Source organism: Molothrus ater, chromosome 14 (assembly GCF_012460135.2).
Source record: "Molothrus ater isolate BHLD 08-10-18 breed brown headed cowbird chromosome 14, BPBGC_Mater_1.1, whole genome shotgun sequence".
NCBI classification, from domain to species: Eukaryota; Metazoa; Chordata; class Aves; order Passeriformes; family Icteridae; genus Molothrus; species Molothrus ater.
The window spans coordinates 2,024,621-2,049,031 of record NC_050491.2 but is presented as its reverse complement, the minus strand read 5'-3'; the positions used below and the strand labels follow the sequence as shown (position 1 = coordinate 2,049,031).

The 24,411-nt window shown below is 47.7% G+C and overlaps 1 protein-coding gene across 1 annotated transcript; it reads left to right on the top strand.

The window, feature by feature from the left end:
* Positions 1-8,394: 8,394 nt before the first annotated feature.
* LOC118698511 (ras-like protein family member 11A-like) lies at positions 8,395-20,230 on the top strand. Its single transcript, XM_036401839.2, has 4 exons — positions 8,395-8,612; positions 9,946-10,002; positions 12,278-12,360; positions 17,494-20,230. Exons 1-4 carry the CDS (start codon positions 8,468-8,470, stop codon positions 17,959-17,961), a joined length of 753 nt encoding a protein of 250 aa, XP_036257732.1. The 5' UTR covers positions 8,395-8,467; the 3' UTR covers positions 17,962-20,230.
* Positions 20,231-24,411: the final 4,181 nt, after the last annotated feature.

Below are 24,411 nucleotides of genomic sequence, written 5' to 3'. Positions count from 1 at the left end.
CTTGGGCCGCGACTGACAGCGCCAGCTGCGCACCCGATAACCGGCCCGGCCCGTGCGCCGCCGAAACCGCGCCGCCTGCGCCGCGCAACCAGCGTTCCGAGGCATGCTCGGTCCGGGGGGAACCGGCTGGGGAATGGGAATGGGGAATGGGGAATGGGAATGGGAATGGGAATGGGAATGGGAATGGGAATGGGAATGGGAATGGGATCGGGAATGGGAATGGGGAATAGGAATGGGATTGGGAATGGGAACGGGAATGGGGAATGGGGAATGGGAATGGGAATGGGATTGGGAATGGGAACAGGAACAGGAATGGAACGGGATGGGAGTGGGAATGGGAATGGGGAATGAGAATGGGAATGGGAATGGGAACGGGAATGGGAACAGGAATGGGAATGGAACGGGATGGGAGTGGGAATGAGAATGGGAATGGCAATGGGAACGGGAATGGGGAATGAGAATGGGATTGGGAATGGGAACAGGAATGGGAATGGAATGGGATGGGAGTGGGAATAGGAATGGGAATGGGATCGGGAATGGGAATGGGATCGGGAATGGGGAATGAGAATGGGAATGGGAATGGGAACGGGAATGGGGAATGGAACGGGATGGGAGTGGGAATGAGAATGGGAATGGGAACGGGAACAGGAATGGGGAATGGGAATGGGAATGGGATTGGGAATGGGAACGGGAATGGGAATGGAACGGGATGGGAGTGGGAATGGGAATGGGATTGGGAATGGGAACGGGAATGGGAATGTGGAATGGGATCGGGAATGGGAATGGGGAATGAGAATGGGATTGGGAATAGGAACAGGAATGGGAATGGGATCGGGAATGGGGAATGAGAATGGGAATGGGAATGGGAATGGGATTGGGAATGGGAACGGGAATGGGAATGGAACGGGATGGGAGTGGGAATGAGAATGGGAATGGGAATGGGAACGGGAATGGGAATGGGGAATGGGATCGGGAATGGGGATGGGGAATGAGAATGGGATTGGGAATAGGAATGGGAATGGGAATGGGAATGGGATTGGGATTGGGAATGGGAACGGGAATGGGAATGGAACGGGATGGGAGTGGGAATGAGAATGGGAATGGGAATGGGAACGGGAATGGGAATGGGGAATGGGATCGGGAATGGGGATGGGGAATGAGAATGGGATTGGGAATAGGAACAGGAATGGGAATGGAATGGGATGGGAGTGGGAATAGGAATGGGAATGGGATCAGGAATGGGATCGGGAATGGGAATGGGAATGGGAATGGAGATGGGGATGGGATCGGGAATGGGAATGGGAACAGGAACAGGGATGGGGATGGGACTGGAAATGGGAACGGGAATGGGAATGGGAACGGGAATGGGAATGGGGAATGGGATCGGGAATGGGAATGGGGAATGAGAATGGGATTGGGAATAGGAACAGGAATGGGAATGGAATGGGATGGGAGTGGGAATAGGAATGGGAATGGGATCGGGAATGGGAATGGGAATGGGAATGGAGATGGGGATGGGATCGGGAATGGGAATGGGAACAGGAACAGGGATGGGGATGGGAGTGGAAATGGGAACGGGAAAGGGAATGGGAACAGAAATGGGAATGGGATCAGGAATGGGAATGGGAACGGGATTTGGAATGGGATTGGGAATGGGAACAGGAATGGGAATGGGAACGGGAATGGGAATGAAGATGGGGATTGGGATCGGGATTGGGAATGGGAACAGGGATGAGAATGGGAACGGGAATGGGAATGAAGATGGGGATGGGATCGGGAATGGGAACGGGAACAGGGATGGGGATAGGAGTGGAAATGGGAACGGAATGGGAATGGGAACAGAAATGGGAATGGGAATGGGATCAGGAATGGGAACGGGAATGGGATCGGGAATGGGAATGGGAATGGGAATGGGAATGGGATTGGGATCGGCACAGGGATGGGAACAGGACCAGGATGAGGTTGGGCTCATTATGGGGAACAGTTTTCCCAGAGCAGCTGTGGCTGCCCCTGGATCCTGGCAGTGCCCAAGGCCAGGTTGGACAGAGCTTGGAGCGGCCTGGGACAGTGGGAGGTGTCCCTGCCATGGCAGGGGTAGCGCTGGGTGGCCTTTAGGGTCCCTCTCAGCCCATAACATTCTGTGGGTCTGTGATTCCATGATCCTTGTGCACCCCTTCCCTCAGGATATCCCGTGGCTCCTGGGGCTCAGGAGGAGGCTGGAGGCTCCACTGGCATGGGCACAGCGAGGGCTCTGTGACACTGGAGGAAGGCACTGTCCCCACAGGGCTGGGGCTTGGAACTGGGGCGTGTCACCAAAACCCCACCAAGGGACACCACAGCCAGCCCAGAGCACCAGAACCCTCAGAGGTGGCCATGGAGCTCTGTGATTCCCAATGCTCCTTGCACATGTTGTGGGCAGTGGGATTTTGGGATGGAGTGGGTCAGTGGTGCTGCCCAGGGATCCTCTGCTGTTCCACTCCACATGTCCCTGCTGCAGCATGGTGACAAAAGGGCTCTTTGAGAGCTCAGCACTACAATGACAACAGTGCCCATTGTCAATCCATTGTCAGTCTTGTGGGAGAAGGAGTGGGAAGCGTTCCTGAGACACCACAGAGCCCGTCCTGCAGGGCACACTGACAGAAACGCACCTCAGAAGGAACAGCAAGGAACGGGCAGAAATTTGGGATGGGGCTGATCCTGACCCAGAGCTGTGCCCAACAGGAGCAGGGAGGTCATTGTGCCCCTGTCCCTGGCACTGTGAGGGCACACCCTGAGTGCTGTGTCCAGCTCTGGCCCCTCAGCTTGGGAAGGACCTTGGGACACTGAGCACATCCAGAGGGGACAACAAGGCTGGAGAGGGGCTGGGAACACAAACCCTGTGAGGAACCCCTGAGGGAGCTGGGGGTGCTCAGCCTGGAGCAAAGGAGACTCAGGGGTGCCCCCATCACTCTGCACAGCTCCTGAAAGGTGCCTGTGCTCAGCTGGGGCTGGGCTCTTTCTCCAGCAGCACTGACACAACCAGAGCACACAGCCTCGAAGCTGAACCAAGGGAAATACAGGTTGAGTATTAGGAAAAAGTTTTTTACAAAAAGGGTGAGAAAGTATTGGACTCATTTGGTCCCATTCCCATCCTGGTCCTGTTCCCATTCCCGATCTCATCCACCACTGGAGGTGGTGGAGTGCCCATCCCTGGGTGTGTTTAACAAAGCCTGGATGTGGCACTGGGTGCCAGGGTTTGGTTGAGCTGTTGGGGCTGGGCTGGACTCCATGATCTCAAAGGTCTCTTCCAACCTGGTGATGCTGGGAATTCTGTGAATGACAACAGTGCCCATTGTCAATCCAGTGGGAGAAGGAGTGGGAAATGTTCCTGAAACACCACAGAGCCCATCCTGCAGGGCACCCTGAGGGCAAACACACCTCAGAAGGAACAGCCCTGGGAAGCAGCGAGGAACGGGCAGAAATTTGGGATGGGGCTGATCCTGACCCAGAGCTGTGCCCAGCCTGGAGGCTGCAGCCTCCCCCCATCCCCACAAACTGTGGGAGTGCTGCTGAGGGCACTGGGAGCTCCCTGCTCACAGTCCCAGCTCTGCCAGGGCTGTTTCCACTCTCCAGCCCTGACCCTGTGGGAATATCTGTGAGGAAGGGAGAATGGTTCTGTTTCCAAAGCAGAAACCTTTTTATGAGGCTGAGATGTTTCCATTCTGTTTGAGCTGCTGGCCTGCAGAGATCTTCTCCTACCCACGTTGGGCTTCCTACGTCATCTGCTCCAGCCTCCCCAGGGACAGGCCTCAGGAGCACAAAAACCCCAATCCTTCCCAAAAATCCCCAAAGTGAAAAGGGCCACGTGCTCCTCACAAGGTTGCCATGAATGGCAATGCTTTAAAATTAGGGACAGGAAATGCAGGAATTGTGGAAGCTGTGCAGTGTTTGACCAGATTGAAGTGTGTATTTAAATGTTCATCTCTTTTACATTCCAAAATAGAGTCAAAGATGATTTATCACAGCTGCTGCAGCAGCATCTGAGGACATTTCCTTGCCCTTTAGCCTCAGGATCAGAACAACTTTGTGCTGAGTAGAATTACAGGGCTAAAATTGTGGTCTTGTCCCTGAATGTCTTCAGAGGTCACTGCTGGAGCATGGAGATGCACTTTTAATTCATCTAAACTCAGCAAGGTGGAATTCTGAGCACACAGGCCAAGGCTGGTTCCCCGAGCACACCACATTCATTTTTGATCCTTTCTTACCTCCTCTTCCTTTGCCTTTCCCAGCTTGGAGGTATTCAGTTCCTGGGAGAACAAAGGTGCTTCAAAGACAATTTCTGTTGAATGCAGTGTCAGAAATGACCTTTGGGCCCCAAGTTTGCCACAAAGAGGGGCAGAGAGAGCTGCAGGCATCAATTTTTGTTGGTTGGAGTCACTTCAGGGGTGTGTGCACGAGCTGCCAGCCATGAGTTGTGTCTCAGCACCTGTCACAGCCCCTGGCACTTCCTCACAGCCACATTTCTCATTTCTGCTCCAAAACCAGCCCTGTTTCTCCTCCCAAGTCCCCCTAACATCAATATATTCTATGAAAGATGTACCAGAGGCACATGTAATGGTTACAAATGGACTTCTAGAGGAAAAATCATTTCTGCCAGAGCTAGGCAGAAAGAGAAACATTTTCCCAACATGCTGGGACCTTAGCAAGGTCTCTCTGGCTCTGCTCATCTCTTACTCCTTTTGTACAATGCATTAGGAATAATTACAGCCAGTTTTAAAGCATTCTGCCATCCTCCTGTGACAGGCACTATGGTCATGGCAAATACTTTTATTTTTAGCAAGCTTCGTCTCTGAAAATGTGTAGGAGGGCCAACAACAATATAAATAGAAAATCTTCTAACAAACAGAGCCAAAAGCAACACAGAGCAGTAAATAAATCTGTAGAAAAATTTGGTGTGGAAATAACAATCTCTGTGCACCATGCAAAGGCACAGATCTTTGCATGAGCAACCCAAGGGGTGGTAAAGTGAAACCACCAGAACCATCCAAGTGTTTCCAAAGTTGTTCTCAATTTTGCAAACATTCCCCCTCTAATTTAAGTTATTGTTTTTCCAAGAGAATTAGAATTTAAAACATGGGGTTTTTTTAGCTAAATATAAGTCCATTGTGCACAAACAATGAATATCTCCTTTAAAAACAATTGTTATTCCACATGCCAAGGGTTACACAATCTCAGAGAGTGTGAATCCTTCTGCAGGGCTTCACTCTCTGAACAGGCTGCTCTGGCAATCTAGAAAATCAGACAAGGGCCACATCTGAAAACCTCTGGGTTTGATTCTGTATCTTACTTAATCGTTTAAGAATTAAATCCTCCAAGTTGAGAGGAGAGGGGAGCTTGAGAGTAGGCTGAAAACTTTGGAAGAATGCACAGCTTTTTATTTGTACTAAAAGCCCTTCTCTCTGCACAGAGATTCCTGCATGTGGTGGAACGAGATCTGGGGAGAAGCACAAGAAGCCAGGGCTGGTGCAGAAGAAATTCATATTGAACCAGATCAGCCAAGGAGCTCCAACTCCACTGCTCTGCTTCCAACATGCAGCCTGAAACTGTTTCACATTTGTTTTAAGCAACCAGAAGCCCTCAGAGCTGCCAAAAGCAGCAGTTTGACATTTCCTGCATCACTGCTGTCTCATTCCTGCCCCCACACATCCCCTCTCCCGTGTCAGCAGCAGATCCAGCCCTGCAAGCACATGGAGCAGCTTCCCTGTCCCTCCTCCCACAGCAGCTGCTCCTTGCCCCTGCTTGGGACTCCTGACTTTTGAGTGCCACATCCAAGCTCAGCATCCTTTGAGCATTCTTTGTGTCTGCCTCACATTCATCCAGGCCAAAGCTCACCCTCTGTGTACCTCTGACTCACTTTGTGTTCCTCAGCACCACATTTGGTTTCCCAAAATGATTTCAACTTTTTTTTTTTTTTTCAGTTGAACGTGCCTCCCTCTTGGAGCAAGCCAGCAGAACTGTTTTCTTCTAGGAATGTCTTTGCTCATATAGAATATTCTTCATGGTCTATTCTGAACTTATCTGGCTTTTTTTTCCTGGGCTGGAGCTCTTGTGGCCACCTAGAAGCTGACAGATCTATGACTGTTTGGTTTTGGAGGAGGACTATTGTGATGAATGGTTTTATATTACTCACTAACATATGCTTTTAATAGCAAATGGGAACAAAGGTTCCAGCACTCAGAGAGGCAGACAGTGACTTACTGCTGCTAACTAATCCCAAATTTATCACTGTCCTGCTCAATAGCACATTTCAAAGTGCTGCCCTATTAATTGACCACAAGATTTTGAGCTTTTTTCCTATTCTTCCTTTTATTTTGCCTCTTCTTACAAAACTTGTGTGAGATTAAAGCATGCCGGTAAATAAATTTCTTGGAAAAGATTTTTTTTTATCAGTGTTTGGGGTTTTGCAAAAATCTGGAAGCAAATTGACACTGGAAGACTTGCAAACCATTCCTACAGGAGCCATATCCCAAAAGACAGAGGATCCAGCAACTTCCTCCCAGTTCCATGAGCTGCATGAGCTGCAGCAGCCTCCAGACCTTTCTTCCTCTTCATCAGCTGCCAGGATGGTCAAAGGAGCAATGCTGGGAGCTTGCAGAGCATCACTGCACAAACACTGCTGCACAACGAGATTTCAGAGGGGAAACAGAACCTTGGAAAAGGGACATGTCCATAAATCTTGGCATTCTTGTGCTGATTTCACTGCACTGCTGTGCCTCAGGGCTGGATTTTCCTCAGGGCAGTTCACATCCTGTGAAGATGCTGCTGTGGAAGCTGGATACTTTGGGAAGGGGCAGAGATCCAGAGCCCTGCCCTGATTTCCCATCCCCTGGGAGCCCAGGCTGGCTCTGGAGCCTGTTGGGGAGGGCTCAGGTTTGTGCTCTGGGTCCCCATGAGAGCCCCATGAGAGCAGCTGGGCACAGAGAGGCTTTTTGGTGGCTGCAGCCTCTCCAGAGTGAGCCAAGCCCATCTCCTGCCTGCACAGAATCTGCATCCCCAGGTCTCCATGAGCTCTGGGAGTTTATCTCGCTCTCCATTCCCATCCACGTCTCCCACACAGCCTGACAAAGTCCATGTCCCAGCCTCGCCTCTGCTCCCTTCTGAGAAGCCTTCCAAAGATGAATGCACCAACTACATTATTTTTTTAAGTTTAATTTACATCTGTTTTGTATTATTTGCAGTTCTGCTTTATCTGGGTCACTCCCTCCCCAGTGTTCTTCCCTCCCCGCTATCCCAGAGAGCTGAGAGCTGATTGTAGCCAGTGTTCAGTTCCAGGCTGTCATCCCACAGACCCTGCCAGCTGCCCTAAAACCCCACTCAGTTTTCCTAGAGAAGCCATTCTCTCCTCATTCTTCCCTCTGGAAGCCACCCAGTCTGTCAGCAGCTCCAAATTCCCTTCCCCGCGTTTGCAGAGCCTGCAGTGTCCCACCCCAACGCTGCCCCACGTTCCAGCCGCCCTTCAGGACTCACAAAGCAGCAGATCAAATGTATCCCGGGGGATTCACGGGATGTCAACTGGGATTTTGGAATATCCCACAGCTGCCCGAAAGCTCTGAGGGGGGTGGAAATGTTTATTATCCTGAAGAACGGGATGCCATGGGCTGCGGGGCTCTGGAGGGGCAGCACACAATGAAGGGCCCAGGGAGAACAACAGAGCGCGGGGCTGGGGCCGCGGAAAGGGTGAAGGACCCGGACAGGCAGAACTGGATTATTCACAGCCGAATTAGAGCAGAGCACGGCCGTGACCGCACCGCGCTCCGAGCGCTCCCGTGACGGCTGCAAAGCCCCAAAATCTGGGTTTTAGCAGCCGGCCAGGGGCAGCGCACAAAGCTAGGCCCAGGGACGGCTGTGAGGGGAGAGCTGAGAGGGGAGAGAGCCGTGAGGGGAGAGACCTATGAGGAGAGGGCTATGAGGGGCGAGCCGTGAGGGGAGAGAGCTATGAGGAGAGGGCTGTGAGGGGCGAGCCGTGAGGGGAGAGAGCCGTGAGGAGAGGGCTGTGAGGGGCGAGCCGTGAGGGGAGGGCTATGAGGGGAGAGCCGTGAGGGGAGCGCTGTGAGGGGAGAGCTGAGGGGAGGGCTATGAGGGGAGAGCCGTGAGGGGAGCGCTGTGAGGGGAAAGCCGTGAGGGGTGGTAGGCGCGGCCCGCTCGGGGCCGGGGCAGGAATGTCCCGCTGCCCTCGCCATTGGCTGCGGGCTGCCGGAGTCAGCTTTCACGGGGGCCGATCAAAAAGTTCCCCTCGGCTCTGCGAAGTCGCTGTCTGAGCAGAGGCAGCGGCTGCGGGAGGCCGGGCGCTCTCGCATTCCTCGGGAGAACGCCTGCAGTGGGATGAGAGCGCTCCTGGCTGCCGGCAGAGCCGGGCGAGGACGGGCGCCGCGGAGCCGCGCTCCTGCTTTTCTCCCGCAGCCCGAGCCGAGCAGCCATCCCTTCTGGCATGCTCCTCATCCCTGAGGACACGATGTCTCAGTACTCCACCAACTTCCTGCTGCTGCCCATCCCGGAGTACCCCGCGCTGGACTGCGCGCCCAACAAAATCATCAAGCTGGTGGTGCTGGGCGGCAGCGGCGTGGGCAAGACAGGTAAGGACAGGTGTGTGCCCCGCTTTTCCTTCTCTGCTCCTTCGCTGCCGCACACACCCAAACTAGCGACATGAATCGCAGCTTAACTATTTCAATTTGCTTTTATTTTCTTTCTTTTTTTTTTTTTTTTTTAAAGAAAAGGCACAGGAGAATTTTTGAGATTTGCTGTAGATGCGTGAGAAGCCAACATGAGCCAGCAGCGAGTTCTGTACTCACAAATGCTCCTAGCTGCTCTTGTGCAAATTATTTAACTGTAGCTAAATTTCTGCACGCCAAAAGGTGGCTTTTATCCTCGTGCTGTAAGTGTTTTATGTTCTGCAGACAAATCACAGCATACAAGATGTGCCTTTATTATTCTCCACAGGAGAGGGGAAGAAAAGAGGGTAAAGAGAGCATTGTTGAATATCTGGTCCATGATTTCAGGAATTATGAAAAGCAGATTGATTTGTTACATCTGTGGTTCCACGGGATTCAGCAAAATGTTTGTTTTGGCTTTGAAGCAGCCACATCTTCCTATTATTTTTAAATAGTTTCTTAAAGACAGCTGCACAGGCAGTTTCATTTAAGGATGCTAAAGGATGACCCAGTATGACTGTGAGAAAAATTATTGCTTGAAATTAAATCCATTATAAAATAATGTTGCTTGCAGAATAAGACATTTTATTTAACTCTTAAGTGGTGTTGCAAGTTACTAGGAATCTACTGAGATCAAAGCAGCACAGGAATATAAGTTACTGTTGCCATGATGGGATTTAAATGTTTTATGCAGAAAAAGGAAAATGTTCTTATCAAAGAGTTTAGGAAAGCAGCTCAGGTTAAGGCGAATAAGGAGCCAGGATGCTCCAGCATGACCCAAGGGTGCAGAGCACATGGGGTTTGTTTGCTGGGTGTGATTAGATATCACTAATGGGTTTTGTGAGAGGTTTTAAGGCTGGAAAGAACCATTCCATCCATCAGCCTCACTTCTTGCATGACAGAAAATGCTTAAATTTGGATTAGCTGCAGTCTACTGGCCTGTTACTCTTCTCCTAAATTATCTCAGACCAAAGGGCAGATTGTTTTACCTGCAAGCATAGGGAAGCAACCTCCCTGAATCCCAGGGCTCATTTCCAACACAAGCTGTGAAAAACTCTGGGCTGGGTACCCCAGGCTGGCCCCAGATCTTTGTCTGTGAGAGCTGAGAGCAGCAGCTTGCAGAGCAAGCTGTGAGCAATGCAGAGATGAAGGTGGTTCCAAGTGAGATCTGTCCTGCAGGAGGATGCCACAGGAGCTGTGCAGGAGGCCTCAGGGCTCTCTCTCACTAAGGACCCACCTTTCTGTCCTTGTTTTGCAGCCCTGGTCGTGCGCTTCCTCACAAAGAGATTTATTGGGGACTACGAAGCCAACACCGGTGAGTTCTGCTCTCCCCAGCAGCACTGCAGGGACTGGGGAAGAAATCCTCTCTGCTTTGTGACTGCTGCACGTTACAGGGAAGCAAGTGCTGTTAGATGTCCATAAGGTGCATATTTTCAGTTCATAGCCTCGAGCTATGAAAGCAATAAATCAAAGGCTCTTTATTTATGATCCTTTCAGCTGTTTTTTTTTTTTTCCCCAAGCTGATGGAAAAGGATCAGAGTAAAAGGTGTGCTTGAGGACATACCTATAGTGAAACACAGGCTCAAGGAACAGCCTACACATTAACTAAAGCATGGAAACCCAATGCTGCTCCCCCTGCAACCCCAGGGAAGGCAGAGGAATTCTGAGGAGTGTAAATGCAGTTCAGAACCTTTTCTGTGCATTCCCCTTATTTCAGGGGCTATTATAACCAGGCAAACCTTGAAATTGAAACCTTCTCTCCACAAGACAGGCAAAGCAACCATTCATTCCTTGTTTAATCCAGAGGGTGTGTTCATGTGAACTGTTCCAGGCAAACACTGACTGATTTGGCCAGGGTTGTAGGATGGATCCATGTACCCCCTATGCTCACCCCATACATTGGCCACCTCACAGTTTTGGGGTGAAATTGGACAGAATTCAGAAAATGCTTCACTTTGGAGATGCTTGCTGAGCTCAGGATGAGGAGGGAGCAGCACAAGACACCTTTGATCTGAGGAAATGCACTCTGAAAGCTCCTCCTTCCAGCTCCCCCTCCCTGACCCTGGTTAACCCTGATGCTTGGCTGCACTTTTGCTCCTTTTCTTCTGTCACCTCTTCTCTGGGAGGTTGTACATCAAGTGGGAGCTGGGAGCTGTGCAGTGATTGCTGCCAGAGCAGTGCTGGGAGCCACATGCTTTTCCCATTAAGCTCCCAGGCCCATGGCCATGCTGCAGGAGAGGTGAATATTCCAGCAATAAGGAACAGGTGGCAGTGACTGCCCTTGGGGTCACTCAGCCCTGCTTGTCCTTGTGCCAGGCATCACTGGGCAGAGCAGGGGCAGTGCCAGTGCCTGGCAGCTCCTGCTCTTTGTTCTGCAGGGAGGGCATCATGGAATGGCAACGTGGAGCTGTCTGGTCTTGGTGCAGGGCTGCAGTGCCTTCTCATCAAACCACCTTGACAGCTTTAAACCAGGGCTGGTTTTAAATACAAACCAAACCCCACCAGGGCTGGATCCCCTCACAGTGTTAAACCACAACATGATAATGTGGGATTCAGTGCTGAATTTCCTTGTGCTGAAAATGCTCTGTGAGCTCAGGCTCTTTTCCACTGGAATAAAATCACTTGTTTTCTTGAAACAAAGCTGAATTTCAGAAGTGAGGGCATTACTATCACTAGCTGGGCTCCCTGTTAAAGTGAATTCCTTGCTCTCCAGTGGGTGGATTTCTCCACATCTGACATTGTTCTGGAGGCAGCAGTGACAATTGTGCTGGGGCAGGACAGAAGGGCTGTACACAGCAGCTGTGGATTAGCATTTCCTCACAGCCCCATGTGACTTGGGTTAAGTTCTAAAGGAAAATGATGATGACAGCCACCTCTGAACCACAGAGAATTCACAAGATCAAGACTTAAATTTTCATTGTCGTTTACCTCAGCATCAGTAACAAAATAAAGTTCAAGCCCAAGATAGCAGTGGTTAGACCAGAGCTAGATCAGGCCTAGCTGGGTAGAACTGGCACTTGGCTGTGAATATGTGTCCTCCAGATTAACCAAAGTCAGGTTTAAAGTGTCCAGGCTTTGGGGATTTCAACCAAGCTCTAAATCACACAAACCCCAAAGAGCACCTGGGGGATTTGTACACCATCCCTCATTCTGTGTCCAAAACTGAAACACTTTCCTTTTTTAAAGGCATTCAGAAAAATCCAGCAGGAAACACTCACTCCTTTCACCAACCCCACCTGGATGTCTTCATTTGTGATTATAAAAGTGACCTGCAATTCTATTTAAAGCTGACAGTATGGACTGGAAACCTGAGTGGGATTTATGTGCCCACTTTGAGTGTGTGACTCAATCCTGAGTGACCCTTCCCAGCCCCCAGGCTGGCTGTGCCTCCAGGACATGTCCCCACACAGCAAACACAGCCCCACTGCTGAGCAAACAGCCACACAAACACTCCAGGCCAGGCACTTCCCTACAGGCAGCTCCACATCCTAAACCTCAAAGCTCTGGATTTCACCAGTCCCATTTTACCTTTCCTTTATGATTTTGGTTCCCTGCTACAGTCCCTGACTGACATCTTCCTTCTCCCCCAGGTGCTTTGTATTCCAGGAAGTTCACCATAGACGGGGAGCAGATCTCTCTACAGGTGCAGGACACTCCCTTTGTCTCATTGGAGGTAAAACAACTGCTCTGTGCTCTTCAACACACTTCTGTCTTATGTTTATTGCCAGCACTTCCATCTGTGATTAACTCTGCTTAGCAGCAGGAAAATACCTGGGCTCAAACCCAAGACTAATCAAGGTACCTTAAACTCCACCAAAATGAGCTCTTGAAGGTGTTAAATCAGGCTCCTTCAGGAGTAAGCCAAAATTAAAACAATTTTATTTCCAACACATTACTAAACAGCAGTAACATCACAATCTGGTTCCCTCCTGCCAACAGCTTGATTGTTTTATTTTCTGTCAAGTGGTTTCTGTCCCTGCATGGCAGGAAACTCACCTGCTCAGAGGCCCAGCTGCCTCAGCTTGGACCTTCCTCTCCACCCAAAGTCCCTCAGATTTAGAGAAATCTTTCTTTCCAAGGGGCCAGGCTTCACAGCAGCTGCCATTTCCAGCTGTGGTGCTTTGCCCTGCTTTCCTTACCCTGGTTTTAAATGTAATTAATTCCTTTTTTTTTAAGGTGTTAGCCTTTATCACACTCCTTTTTCTGTCAGTGTTCTAGACAGTTGGACTCAATGATATTAATGACCTTTTCCAATCTTAATGATTCTATAATTCTATTGTGATATTAAAGACCTTTTCCAATCTTAATGATTTGATGATTCTATTATATTCTAGATTTAAATTTCTACCAGGAACCTCTTTCTAGGAATACTTTTCCAAGCAGGATTTATGCTGTATCTCCTTAAAAATCTGCTTCATATGCAGAACAAGAGGATGAAAACAGTGTCAAAGCAACTGGAAATGTAGTGAAATTTGGGGTTACATGAATGGTGGAAGGCTCCTGAGTAATAATTCCTACAGAGCAGCAGAGATTTCATGATAAAATCAGGTATTCTCATTGCACCACCAAGCTTAAACTTCTAGATGTGTCCTTAAGCTCAGACTAGACTTAGATTTGGCCAATATGTGTTGGGATGGGAGCACCACCTCTCTCCTCATGTACCAGGCTGCCCTGCACAGCTCTGCAGCCTTGTTTGACCTGCACAGAGCCACCTGTGCATCTCTGTGCCACGGGACTCTTCCTCCCTGAATTCCCAGAAGGGAATAAGCAAAGTTCCAATTTCCAAAGTTTCATTTCCAGCTTCTCTGACTGGAAGTGGGTTGAAGGGGAAAGCTTTGATGCAATCCCACTCTGTGCTGTGCAGGGTGCACGGAGCAGAGGGCAGGAGCCCTCATCTGCTCTGCACACTCAGAAGCAAACAAAAGCTGCAGTGCAAGCTCTCCAAATATTCAAGTGGGATTTACCAGCACAAAGGCCTTGCCAGCTTGCCCTGCAGAGAGGAGCTGGGGGGTGACTGGGCACCACTGGGATTGCCTGAGAAACACTAAACAAAGGGAATCCCCTCTCTCTTCTGTCCCATGGAATAATTTAACTCCTGTTTTCAGATCACACAGATGCTATTTTCCTGTTTAAATTAAAGCTGTGCCCTACAGTTCAGTGACACCAGAGCTGCACAAAATTTAGTCAAGCCTGCAGCTGAGGTTGCTTAGTCAGAAATGATTTTAAATTAGTTAGGAAGGAGTTTCATTTTCTTTGTCCCAGTCCAAGGTCTGTGCTGTTCCAAGATCTCCCACAGACACTCTTATCTCCCCCTGTGTCTGTTTGCCTCAAATGATAAATCTGCAATAATTGAGGAGACTGTGACAGAACAGGTTAAGACTGAGAAAAGGCTGGATTTTTTAATTAAAATTCTTAAGGAAGAGAGTTTCCTGCACTCTGCAGGCTGAGTACAGTGTTCCAGGAGGAAATCATGTGGAAACCCTCAGGATTCAAGCCCCCAGAAATGTGAAATTGTAAGAGAGAAACAGAAGCAGATGAGTGGTTTTGTTGGGTGATTCATTGCTGCTTGGCCTATACACTGCAAAAGCCTGTGTGTTTCATAATTCATTCTGGAGCAGGGATTTCCATTTAAAAAGTAGCCCATTAACCTTTGATTTCCTGAATAAAGCATTCCACTTGGGATTATCCATCCTTCCATCCATCCATCCCACTGCTGGGTGGGCCTAGCTGGAGTGAGGAGAATTTCTGCTCTTAGGGCTCTCTGAATGTGCACCTTCTCCAAACCCATTTGCAAAGCTTGCCAGTGCAATTAGTTCCTTTTTTTTTTTTTTTTTTTTTGGCCATGAAAGGGTTTTGCTGGTGAAAAGAGGCTTCCAGGACATGGAGAGTGGCTAATTATCCCCAGACTGGCTACAACCCAGACCCCAGCAGTGCAAATTGCCCTTCTTCCCACAGCCTGCCCAGCCTGGCTGGAGTTCACTCTCATGAACCTTCCCAACAAGGCTGCTGGGAGGATCCCTGTGCATCATTCTGCTTTGGGGAGTGAGGGGTTTGTGGAGGAGGGATAAGGGCAGCTGATAACCAAAGTCACTGCTCACAGGACTGAGCTGGGAGCTGGCAAGGACAAAGAACCTCAAGGTGTGATGAGCCAGTGTCTCTGAGGGCAATAATGAAATATTTACAGAGGGCACTTGGCTGGCAGAACTCCTGGGGAAAGCTTTGAGCCTAATTTACACTCTGACCCTTCAGAAATTCTGCTTCCTCCTCCTCACAGAAGAGCTTGTCAGTGGTTCTTCTTTTACTGTCTGATCTACCAGGAGAAAACTGATCAGTTTTACTCATTCTTTGCTGCCTCTGCTCTCTGAAGTTAGGCTTTGTCATTCGTGTTTAGGTCTGAATAAAAGTGATCTGTTTGGGGACAGTGCTGAGCACTAACTTCTGTTAGAATGAATGTCAATGGCAGATATGCATTCTGTAGATTAATAGATAATGGAATGTGTTTTCTATTAGTCTTACTGAAGTTGATGAAAATTTCTTGGATAGAATTTAGCAACAATAATAAAAAATTGAGCTCTGTATTTGGGATGTTGAACTCCTCTTAAAATACACAATTTCTACCAGCTTCATGAAGAGCTGTACACAGAATATGCTTGTTATATAAAATATAAATAAAGGATATTAAAAAAGGATAGGATAAAGGATATTAAAAAAATTACAACACACAGAAATGTAATATTGACAGGAGTGACAGCTCTTCCAAAGCAAGCAGGCTGCAGCAGGGATCTCCCTCTCTGGCTGGGCTATCCCTGTCCCAGCAGGGTAACAAAGAGGAGAGGATTAGCTGGAAATAGCTTCATCCTGACAAGTGAGCTGATCTCTTTCCAAGCCCACAGTGCTGTACTCAGCTTTGTAGTCCCAGAGCTGGTGTTGTTGGGGCTCTAAATAGGAGGGGTGATAGTCTCAAAAATGTGTAACCAGAAAAAAAATTATATAAACCCATCACTGCTCCACAAATTACCAATGAGATTTCAGCTGATTTTCAGTTCCAGTCATTGGTTCTTGGTAACCAATTAGTTTTTTTCAAAAGAACTTTGCCTCTTACTATCTGGAGACCTGCAAGGCAGGAAAACCTGGCAGGGTTCACCAAACAGAGTTAGTGAGAGCCTCTGTCCATGGAGACATTGAGTAAAGAATTGGGAAAAGCCCTAAAAGTCACATGGGGGGACAGCTGTTCACTTGTCATGCTGTGACAAACCTGGTGGATTTTTAGTGCTCTCACTGTGCCTATCACAGTTTTTTTCCACAATAAGAGTGTGAGGTTCTGACTGCTGGGGTAGAAGAGAATTCAGAACTAACTTTTCAAAGCAGTACTTTGGCTTTTCTCTTCAATCAATTTGCTCTGACCCCTCTCCACTCACCTTACTGCTTTCCTGTAGTATGGGATGAGAGAATCATGGAATCAGTGAGGCTGGAAAAGGAGGAATGAGTCCAACCCATGACTGATCCCCATCCTGCACTGAATGCCACTTCCAGTCATTCCTTGGACACCTCCAGAGATGGGCACTCCAAACCTCCCTGGGCAGCCCCTGCCAATGCCTGACCACCCTTTCCATGGAGAAACTCCCCCTGATGTCCACCCTAAACTCTCCTGGTGCAGCTGGAGGTGTTTCCTCTTGTCCTGTCCCTGGGAGCAGAACCTGGCCACACTTGGCTACAGTGACCAGGTGTGGATGCAACAGCCGGGTCAGAGAGTGAGAAAATGGGTTTTGTTTTCCCAGAGTGCACTTGTGAGTCTTCTTAGGGAGTTGTAGCAATGATGGTAACTTGTTAGTATAAACAACCTGCAGGTGGTGTTTTCCTCCTCTGTTTTTCTGTTCTTCTCAAGGACTGTTTGTGAGAAAGATGTTTTTGTTAGTTAGATTTGACACATTCTACTTGATTGGCTATCTATAAAAGAGAGGATTTTTTGTATTAAATGCTCTTCTCCTGCAAACCAGCCTTTGAGTGAATTTGTGTCATTTCTGGCTCAACAGTGACCACCAGGTCACCCCAGAATCTCCTTTTCTCTGTTGTCATCTTATCACAGGGGTTCCATACTGTTGTCTCCTTACCACAAAAGTTTCACACCTTCTTGGTGTTTCTCATGGGCAGCCTCTCAGAGCACTGACTCTTGCTTCTTCACAAAGCAGCCAAGTGACTCCAGGTCCCTTCTCAACACCACCCCACTCTTCTATAGCATCTTCTTCTCACTGGTTACAGCTGGGGCCTGTTAAAGTCAGGCCTGCTCCTAATCTTTGATCATTGGCCCACTCAACACTCAACCAAAGCATTTACTGGTCCCAGTATAGGCAATAGAAAAGACACCACTGGCGCGATAGAGACTGCGTACCGTTAGGGAAAGGTGAAATAATAATGAATAAACTGAGCTATAAACAGCAAAGATCAGCCCTTGTGCCTTTTGCATCATGGTCTAGCAAGAAAAACCAAGCAAAAGGAATTTAAGTTTGCTATCCTGAAACCCACCTACTTACGAGCAGCTGTTACTGAGCGAACCCGTCTCTGTGGCAGGAGAGTGGGATGGCTTGGGCAACTCCTTAGGGGTGAGATTACTTTCTACACTGTCTTTATTTTCTTAGATTCTATCCCCCTACATTTCTCCAGGCTGGACAAGCCAGCACAGTGCTGCCAACACCGGGAATTTCCCTGGTACCTCCAGAGAGGTTTCAGGGAAAACAGGCCCATGCTCAAGTCCAGCTCAGTCTGGGGCTGATTCCTGATGTGCACATCCCGTGCTGCTGTTTTGCAGGATGACACGGACAGCATCTGCTGCCAGGAGCAGATAAACCGCTCCATCTACTGGGCCGACGGCTTCGTCTTCGTGTTCTCCATCACCGACTACGAGAGCTTCCGCCTGCTGCGCCCGCTGCACCAGCACATCCGCAGGATCCACCCCAACGCCAACATCCCCCTGCTGCTCATGGCCAACAAGGGTGACCTGCTGAGGGCCAGGCAGGTGTCCTCCAAGGAGGGGCTGCAGCTGGCCACCGAGCTGGGCGGCACCTACTGCGAGGTGTCGGCGCGGGAGAGCTGCGAGGGCGTGCACGAGGCCTTCCAGCAGCTGTGCCAGGAGCTCAGCAGGAGCAGCAGCAGCTGCAACGGGGAGAAGAGGAGAGGTCTCCACCTGGTGAGGCCCAAGTCGCCCAACATGCAGGACTTGAAGAGGCGTTTGAAGCAGGCTCTGACTTCCAAAGGCAAATCTGCCACCGCGCTTTGATGTGTCGTGTTCTGGAGCCCTGGGTAAAAGGGCAACAAGCTGGGGAAAAGGGGCATCAGTTCAGCCATCAGGTTGTGTGAGAGACTCGGTCCTGTGAGAGACTGTTTCCTTTGGTCTTCACATCTTCCTCAAAAAGCCCCTGCTCGTTCAGCAGAATTTGCTCTCTGGGGCAAGGATTTCAAAACTGTGGTTTAAAAAAGAGATTGTCCCAAATTCATTCTATCTTTTTATTTCTTTTTGGAAAGGGGTGCAGTCAAATATCTTGAGTTTTGTTAATGAGAATAATGAAATCCTACTTTTAAGAGATGTGACTTCTCTTGGGGATGGTTGTGTTCCCAAACACAGGCAGTGAACTACAGCAGGGCATGAGGAGAGTGATGGGAGCTGTACTGAGCAAGAAAAATGGAGCAGATCTGCTTCAGTGCAAGAGTGGAAAATAAATGAATTAATTCATTTAAATGAAGAGCATAAATAGTGAAATGTATTAATTGAAAGAAAGAGTTCTGAGCAATGGGGAGAGATTTGTTCATATGCAAACTTAAGCCTTACAGTGTCTCTTTAAAGGGAGATTTTTTAAGAATCACTATTTTTTCATTTTATTTTTGTTTAAAAGCACAGTGACTGCTTTTGAAAGTGATTATTTGGGCAAAATTTGGGGCAGCATTCTGTATATACCAATGTCACAATGTCCAGTAGTTTCTCCATGGCATTTCTCATTTTTCTGAAAGTTTCTTACATGGCAGAAGGGAAAAATAGATCAGAGTGGTTTAAAACCTGCCAAAAATGGGCTTCACTGATCAAGAGCAAGGAGGTCACCTAAAACTCTTAATTTTTCTTTTCCCCAAACTAGTTAGACTTCAAGTTCAAAACATTTTTAAAGAAACAAAGCCTTCACATGAAACATATTTACTTTTTAAAGAAGAAAAGGTTTTATGATGCCTGAAATTTTTGGCTTTGGGAATTCATTATTTTGTTGTTTGAGTGTTTGTTGTTAAAGCCAGGCTTCCCTGAACAGCTCCCAGAACCTCCCAGCCTGTCAGGACAAATCCCAGTGGCAACAGTGGTTGTGCCTCAGCACGTCCAAGGATTTGGGGCTGCATCCCATGAACTGATTTATGGAAGCAACAACAGCACAGGGAGCTCCCAGCACTCTGTGCTCAGTGAGATGGGCAGCAGTGGGCTTGGACCATGTAAAATTCATGATGCTCCAACCTCTTCTTCAAAGAGAGCAGATGAGCAATTCAAGGACCATGAAATGAAGTCAAGCTCAGTGATTTATACTCAGGGACACTGGAGGGAAACCCGAGTTTGATGGATATGGAAAAACACTCCCAGCTGCAGTTTCATCTGGCAAGACTGAGCTAAATCAACCTTTCCTCATTAGGAGCAGCAAAAATGGAAATGGAGTCTGATGAGTATTTGTACAGCTCAGGGCTTTAAAATGTACTTTGTATTTTTAATTTCCCTATATTAGACAGCTCTAGCCATGATTTTATCACCTGGATTTGCCTTATCTCCAGTTCACTTTCTGTTTTATTTATTGTTTTCCACAGCTGCTCATCTGAGAATGTCTTGTGTTCTGATTCATTTAAGAGTCTTTCATTCCCACAAATGCTCTGCACCTGGTTTTAAATTCAGTTTCAAGTGGTATTAGGAGGGGAAAAGTTGGATCATCCAAAAAGGGACTCAAATTATATCAGGGAATTTTTACTTTGGCTTATGCTTAATTAAAAATTTGGTGTTTGAGCAGTGTCATTAATCATCCCTGGCACTCTGGTATTTATGGCATGGAATTTCAATATTTTAAATTAATAATAGCACAGCTCAAATATTGAATGTGAAATTCAATAACTCAAATATTGAATCTAGAGATTCAATGGCTCAAATATTGAGTCTAAAGATTCAATAACAAGAAATAGGACAGTTTGCAAGACACACAGAAATGGAAGTATTTTTGTGTTGGAAAAATGATCACCAATTTTGAATAGCAATTAACAATTTTGCCACTCCAGAACTGCATAACAAGGGCTAAATTTGCTGAAGACATTTTGCTGACATTGATTTGTTTGCAACTTCCTTCAGCTCAAATCCTTTCTAATTTGGGAAGAAATGTCACCAAAATTCATACCTGTCAATATTTTAGTTTCATTAGTGATTGATAAAAACCTGCAAGGTCTTCCCTGAGTAGTGAACAAAATGGTTTCTCTATGTGTCACATATTGAAATAATCCTTATTTACATTAAAATCTATTGGTTTTCCTTCTCACAACCTAAGACACCCTGCTTTGGAAATATTCCTTATGTAAGGAAATACTCCTCATGCAAATAAGTATTCCCACATTCCTGTGGGGGGGGGGAAATATCTACATTTTGGCTAAAGCCAAAAAAGATTGAAACATTTAAGTCTTCTCTTAGATACTAACATGTGGCAAACATTTATTCTGCTACAGAAACTTTAGTATTTCCTTTGTTCATTGACCAGGAGTACAAATACTGGTTTTAAGCCAGGACTAAGCATCTACAGAAGGCAGTAAAGCTCAGTATTTTTATTTGGGGTGCAGCACTTGAGCCCCAGGACACCTCACTGTGCCCCAGAGGCAAGGCTGAAGGGCAGCACAAAAAGCAGGGAGAAAAGAATGCTATAGAATTAAGTGCCTAAAAATAATCCTGTACGAGATCAAAGTTTAGTCATGGAGAACCTGATCCTGAATTAGAAACTTCAGGCTGCCAGGGGAAAACTTGTATTCTACTGAAGGTTTCAAATTAACCCTCTAGAGAGAAAGTACCAAGTCAAGAGGGGAGAGGGAAAACAGAGACTTGAGAGTGTGGGATGGTTTTTGGATATCAAGAAAAATTCTCCTCTCAGTTCTATTGATTCAGTCCAGATTATCTCTGCTGGAATCAATACCAACAGCAGTGAACTGTAGAATTCCTTCTTTCAATTTTTTTTTTTTCTCATCCCTCATCATTCTCCTGAGCATTTTAAATCTTTGTGCACCATCTGGTTTTCAAGATGGTTTTACAGCTGGGTTTACTTGGGCACAAAGCAGTTGAGGGATTTGCCCCAAGGTTACACAGCTGAGCAAGTACTTGAGAGGAACTCCAACCCTGTGTCCTTTGTAATTAATTCCCAACTCTCTACCACAGCTCTCAGCCCTTACACCTCCCTCCAGGGATGCACAAAGCACAGTGAGTTGTGTTGCACAGCAATGTAATTAAAGTTGGGAAAAGTCTCCTCAGTTCCACCTGTGCCGTGTGTTGAGCAAAGCCTCGGTGGCAGGCTGGCAGCTCACAGGACACCAGCCAGGCCTGGGAGGCACTGGAGATATTTGGTAATGGTTATTTCTGTGTTGTTCCTGGCAGCTGCATCTTGGCCACATCCCTTCATCTGAATTACTGTGCCCACAGGTCACAGAAAGCTGTCACCCACTTCAGCATCCCTGGGATAGAATCACCAAGGAGAAATAAAGGAATTGGCCCCATTTGCATAGGGATGGCTGAAATATTTACATCTGAACTCACATCTTGCTTCTGCATTCCTTTAAAACTCTGTTGTTGTTTGGATCCCACATTTACACCTGGAGCAGAGGACAAAACCAGAAAATTCAGGTCCTGATTTCAGGGAACTGCTCAGCCATTTGTATCCAGATTTGTATCCAGGTTACCTGGCTGCTCCCAGGCTTTGTGTCAGGTGTACAAATGAAGAAGGAACCATTTTCTGAGACATCAAAAGAAACTTGTTCTGTACCAGAAAAGAGTTGTCTAATTGTTTTCCAAGGCAAGCTGGGGGGCTGCCAGCTGATTGTTACTGCTGGATTTCCCTCTGCCCACTGGCAAAGCAGATTTGGGGTCAAAATCCCAGAGCTGTGTTTGCAGAGCCTGCCCACAGCCCCGAGGCAGCAGAGCACAATGAAATAGCTGCTAATATTTCATGTTCATGGGTTCTCAGAGCTCTGCTGAGCTCTGCCTGTCTCCTCTGGGGCTCACACAGGAAAACCACGGAATTAAAGTTAAAATAGAATCTCCAGCTTCCCTTTAAAAGCTCAAAAGCAGGGACAATGGGCTAGAGAAGATGATCCAATCTATCACTAATGGAGACAAAGCAAGACTCTTCCTTTGATAATTTCTCACTGGCTCTGCCCTCCTTGCCCCTTCCCATTCATGCCTTTGTTCTCATTTCACTTAGCAAGCAACAACTTCTGCAATTCTTCTTCCTTTGCCTTAGAAACATACTTTTGGTGGCTAGTTTAAAATTTATTTCCAAATATTTGAACTCCAAGCACGGTTTATAACAAAAGAAGAGTGTCTACTTAGTCTTTTGACCTTATTTACCTAAAGCATTTTAAAGCACAGCTACAGCTCTGTGCTTTGAATTCCTGCCACTTCTCCCCAAGAGCTCTCACTGGCTTAGCCCAATATTTCCTCCCCTTGTTTTGTGCTTACAATGTTGGGCTTATTAATGTTGCAGAGTCATTGCTTACTTAAACCTGTTCAGTTCTTGAATTTTGCTGCTCTCTCTGAAATCCCTTCCGTTTAATCAGACAGATTCTCTTCTCTAAGCAGCTGTGCAACTGGAAAAGCAGCTCACAACAGCTGGTGGTTTTCTGCTCTGTCAGATTCTAGCCCATTATTGAAGATTTTGGAATAAACAGGAGCATGGAAAATGATGCACCAAAGGCACTTCTCGTCTCCCTTCATCTGTAGCTGGTGCAATAATTCTATCTGTCATGAAGTGGACAAAGTTCATCCTAAATGATAATGCTTTTTCCTCCAGATGGAAAAACACCAAATATGAAGCAGAGAGCTGAGCTGATAGACTGTAAACCCTGGGATCCAATTCATTCAGGAGCTGTCACACCAATCTTCTCTTCTTTAGAAGATACATTTTTTACATTTTCCCTCTTATCCAAAAGGGTTTCAGGACGGAGCCTCTGCATCTCATCACACAGACACTTCCATCCCCTCCAGCAGGTCAGGGGAAGCTGCACATTTTCCAGGGCTGATGGGTGGAACTCTGCATGTCTGTGCTGTTATGAGGGATGATTGTGGAGACTGTTCCTAAGGACGTTTTTCTTCTCCCTGGCCGGTAATGCAGAACACTCACAGTCAGTAACCGGTCATTTGGAGAACATACAAGGGGGGTTTGTGCTGAGTCTGGAGACACTCTGTACCTTCTCTGGTGGTTAGAAAGCTCACCAGATAAGCAGAAGTTGGGTTTTTTCTGAGGCTGCCTTTGAACTCTCACAGAGAGAGCTGAATTATTTCACTTTTGATTGTGATCCAGGTTTCCAGATGCTTGCAGAGGCCACCACTCTTTGCTGTTCTGCACTGTATTTCACTTCAAAACTCAGTATTTTCCTATGCCATGATGAATGTAACAGCCTATTCCCTTGATTCCCTGTTCTCAGTGATGGTCATGGCTTTGCATTTATTGAGGACCTGAACTCAAACTCCTGCTCTTCAGCAAAGGTGTTTCACCAGATTTCCCAGAGCAGCTGGGCTGCCCCTGGATCCCTGGGAGTGTCCCAGGCCTGGCTGGACAGGGCTGGGAGCAGCCTGGGACAGTGGGAGCTGTCCCTGCCCAGGGCAGGGGGAGGGACTGGATGGGATTTAAGGTCTCTTCCAACCCAAACCTTTCCGTGACTCTGTGGTTTTGAATGAACAAGACTCTTCATTCTTTACCAGCAGGACAAGGCACACCCCAGCAGTGCTGGGACTGTCAGCAAAGAGCAGTGGGATCAGGGAATAAAAGAGGAATCCAAGATTTGAATTACTCTCCCGTCTGCCTTTGATTTTCCTTAAGCGAGCCTGAGCCTCCCTCAAGCTCTGGGAAAGGTGACAGGCTGGTGGTGCTGCTGGGCATGGAGGAGGTGATGGTGGCAATTCTGCCTCCACAGTCTGTGCTCCAATCCCCCCATCTGGGAATGGTGGCAGAGGTCAACACCTGTAGGAAGCTCCCAAATGTCCAAAGGAAGGTTACTGGGAACTATCAGCTCTCTGAGGCTGAACCAAAATGTTCTTTGTGTGAGCTGTACATCTGGAGATGCTCTGCTGAAAAGGAAACCCAGAATCCAGGCCTGGGAGAGCCATGAGTGTTTCCCACTCACATCCTTGGGAGCAGTGGTGAAACTCCCACATCTTCATCACCTTCCAGACCATGTGGTTCCATCAGGCCAATATCAAAGTCACTTCTGCTCCTGAAGGGCTGCCATGGTGCTGCTGTTCCCAGTGCAAACACTGGGAATGGAGGTTGGAGTTGCCCTTCTCCTCCACCCTTTTACTGCCAAGACCACCTATGAAGTGCAGAACCCGAGAGTTAGCACCAGATACCAAATATATCTGACAAGTGTTCATCAGTCTGTGCTGGAGAGCAGGAGCTGGCTCTCAGGAGAGCCCTAATCTGCCAAAAGAGCAGCTTTTAAAGGCCAGAATACATATTTGTGTCAGGCC

Excerpts from the sequence above, each read along its gene's own strand:
- LOC118698511 (XM_036401839.2), top strand. The coding sequence starts at position 8,468 with ATGCTCCTCATCCCTGAGGACACGATGTCTCAGTACTCCACCAACTTC. Across the intron at positions 8,613-9,945 it reads CAGCGGCGTGGGCAAGACAG|CCCTGGTCGTGCGCTTCCTC; the intron begins GTAAGGACAGGT and ends CTTGTTTTGCAG. Across the intron at positions 10,003-12,277 it reads GGACTACGAAGCCAACACCG|GTGCTTTGTATTCCAGGAAG; the intron begins GTGAGTTCTGCT and ends CTTCTCCCCCAG.